We start from the raw sequence: 3,593 nt of genomic DNA, 5'->3' as shown, positions 1-3,593 counted from the left end.
AGAGAGCCTAGTTCCCTGTTCCAAAGAAGAGATGGAAATAATTGAATATTCTGAATTAGAATTGCATATATTCAAAGTTCATAAAAAAGATCTCATAAATCTCATTATATGTTCATCCAGACAGTTTTAATCAGTTAAAGGCTATCTTTACTCACATATTTTAATACAGATGAACTCCGACAAGCAATGCTGGATGATGTACAGAAGAAATTGGCAAACTTAGTAAACAGTGCAGAAGGAAAAGTGGACAGGTACGCTTTTGCCTTTGAACTTCTGTGTATTTTATGGAGATTGCTTTTATGGTAAAAAAAAAAAACTTCTACTTGTAGATGTGTATATGTAACTAAATTTTTTAAGAGCCTTTTATTTTTCTTATATAGTGTTTAGATATAGGTAATTTTAATGAGGGGTCAGTATAATAAGGTATATTCTTTTGTTTTTTTTTAAAGTCAATTTTTTTCAACTGGTTTTCTTAAAACCACATGGAAGAGTTAAAACATCACCCCAATATGAAGACTTAGAAAATAAAAAGTTCATTTTTACTGGTCTTTTTTGTTCCCCACTGTTATTAAATAAATGTATGTTGTTTAAATGTATTAGCTCTGGGCTGGGCTGTGGCTCACTTGGGAGAGCATTTTGCCGACAACACCAAGTCAAAGGTTAAGATCACCTTACCGGTTGTCTTAAAAAAAAAAAGTATTAGTTCTGAAACCTAGGTATATATGCAATAATATCTACTGTTTTTAAAATTTAGATATTAGCAAATTACTAATAAATGTGAATGGGAAAATGTAAGCATGATGGTTAAGCACAAGAACCCCCCCCCCCATTTCCATCCCCCCCCCCCGTGAACATCAGCCCAATCAGGCAGTGACAATTACTAATGAGGCGCCACCTTAGTCAGTGTTTTGGTGAAGAAAGTGGGTGGCTAATAAATGATGTTTTAAAAGGTCTACATTTTGGCTTGTCTGAAATATTCTTCATTAGACTTGTCAAGATGTTTTTAAAAGTTACTTTAAAATATTTTGNATTTTAATGAGGGGTCAGTAGAATAAGTTATATTCTTTTGTTTTTTAAAGTCAATTTTTTTCAAGTGGTTTTCTTAAAACCACATGGAAGGGTCAAAACATCACCCCAATATGAAGACTTAGAAGATAAAAAGTTTATTTTTACTGTTCTTTTTTGTTCCCCGCTGTTCTTAAATAAATGTCTGTTGTTTAAATGTATTAGCTCTGGGCCAGCCTGTGGCTCACTTGGGAGCGTGTGGTGCTGATAACACCAAGGCCAAGGGTTCAGATCCCTATATAGGGATGGCCATTTAGCTCACTTGGAAGAGCGTGGTGCTGACAACACCAAGTCAAGGGTTAAGATCCCCTTACCGGTCATCTTTAAAAAAATGTGTTAGCTCTGAAACCTAGGTATACATGCAATAATATCTACTGTTTTTAAAATTTAGATATTAGCAAATTTCTAATAAATGTGAATGGGAAAATGTAAGCATGATGGTTAAGCACAAGAACAATTGTCACCATTTAAATGTCTGCTTCAGGTGAACATCAGCCCAATCAGGCAGTGACAATTACTAATGAGGTACCACCTTAGTCAGTGTTGGGGTGAAGAAAGTGGGTGGCTAATAAATGATGTTTTAAAATGCCTACATTTTGGGTTGTTTGAAATATTCTTCATTAGATTTTTCAAGTAACTTTTAAAAATTTTATTGTTTAGTCTTTTTATAATCAAACATTTAATTGTTTAAGAATAATTAAATATTTATATGTTTAGTGTTTGGGTACACTCAGATTAAATATTTATGTGTTTAGTGTTTGGGTACTCTCAATGTTAAGTTGCTTGAGCTGTTTCTGCCTTCATTTTCATAGAGTCCTAATGAGAAACCTCTTTGTTGGACATTTCCATACACCAAAAAATCAGCGTCATGAAGTTTTAAGATTGATGGGAAGCATCCTGGGTATTGAAAGGGAGGAAATGGAGCAGGTAACTAGACAGTGAAAGCCATTCAGAATACATTTGTAACTAAAATAGTGGTATCAAATTGTTTCCTTTTAATATGTATAACTTTTACTAATGTGGAAATGGAATCATTTCATAGAACATTGAACAAATGGATTTGTTTAATTTATGTATTAGTTTAAATGTTCTGTAACTTATAAACCACTTCTCATATCAGGATATCAGGATGCTAAAATTTTCAGATATGGCAATTCCTAAAACTTTTATTTGAGATCATTCCAGGGATACCATTTTATTGTATTTGTGGCCTCTATCAGTAGGAAACATTTTCTAGGAATTGGACTTGAAAACCATACTAGATAAAATTACATATAAGTGCTTCTTGTTTTTTCTTTTCTTGTATTGATAATATTTTTCTGTTTAAAATAATCTTGTAGTTGTTTCATGAAGATCAGGGTGGTGTGACCAAGTGGATGACTGGGTGGCTTGGAGGAGGATCAAAAAGTGTCCCCAACACACCTTTGAGACCAAATCAGCAATCTGTGGTTAATAGTTTAAGAACCAATTTTATTCTTGCTGAATATGAATAGTGAAATGATTGTATGTTGCACTCATTTGCAAGTAATCAGATTTCTTTTTCAGTTATTTTATACAAACCTTTTTATTTTGGAGTTGTGAAAACTGAGAAGAGAGAGGTGATTAGCTTAATAAAATTATTAAAACTTGTTGTCAGTTTTAATAATTTTATTGCATATAGGTTTTATTTTAACTTTTTATATGGTACTTTTATTTTTCAAAGTATTAACTGTTCTTTTCTTTATGCTTGATTATGCTGCCATTGGCAGTCTTGCTACTAAATCATAAGATTCTTGAAAATAGAGGCTTGATTTTGCTCATGTATTTATGTTGCAAAGTGAGCCAGTGAACACCTGCCGTGTACCAGACTATTCCAAGCATTGTGGATGCAGCTGCAATCCAGATAGACAAGGATAGACAAGGTGCCTGCCCTTAACAAACTTACATTCTGGTAGGAGGAAGCAATCAGTACACATGAAAACACTGTGTGTGGTATGTGGTAGGCTTTAGATGAATATGAATTGAATTGAGTTGTACTGTGAGTTAGAATGTGGAGTTTCTTTTATTTTTTTAATAAAGAGGACATTAAGGATAGGTGACTTACCCAGGATTGGTTAAAGATAAAACACCAAAGACATTAAGGATAGGTGACTTACCCAGAATTGGTTAAAGATAAAACACTGTTTTACTTAGATAGCGTAAAATTTAGTTTAAAGGAAAGGTCTACACTATATTATTTTAATCCAATAATGTTACTGGTGATCTTTTGCTATATTCATTGATGGGGTCTTACTTTAGAAAATCATGTTTAATGCTTGTTTTTCTTCAATATAATTTTTCACGTCTATATTAACAGTTATTAAAATGATCAGACTTGGTGTTTTAAGTGCCATTGATGGCAAAAAATGTGTTATCAGTTGGCTGATTCTGACTATAAAATGTTTGAAACCGGCCAACTGCCAAAAAAAGATGTTTGAAATGAGTGTTTTCATCAGAGAGTATTGATTAAATTGTTAAATTTTTGTAATGATAACTGTGTAACTAAAGTG

The 3,593-nt window shown here is 32.7% G+C and overlaps 1 protein-coding gene across 1 annotated transcript in view; it reads left to right on the top strand.

Annotated features, from left to right (window-relative positions):
• The first annotated feature begins 68 nt into the window (after positions 1-68).
• LOC103583456 (thyroid receptor-interacting protein 11-like) overlaps positions 69-3,593 on the top strand; it is a 4,384-nt gene continuing 859 nt past the window's right edge. Inside the window, exons 1-3 of the mRNA XM_008564764.1 lie at positions 69-251; positions 1,878-1,992; positions 2,406-2,522. Coding sequence (XP_008562986.1) covers positions 187-251; positions 1,878-1,992; positions 2,406-2,522 — 297 coding nt within the window. The 5' untranslated portion in view covers positions 69-186. The remainder of the gene's footprint in view (positions 252-1,877; positions 1,993-2,405; positions 2,523-3,593) is intronic.

The sequence above is a fragment of the Galeopterus variegatus genome, unplaced genomic scaffold (assembly GCF_000696425.1).
Source record: "Galeopterus variegatus unplaced genomic scaffold, G_variegatus-3.0.2 Scaffold23202, whole genome shotgun sequence".
Classification (NCBI taxonomy): Eukaryota; Metazoa; Chordata; class Mammalia; order Dermoptera; family Cynocephalidae; genus Galeopterus; species Galeopterus variegatus.
This window is presented reverse-complemented; position numbering and strand designations above follow the sequence as displayed.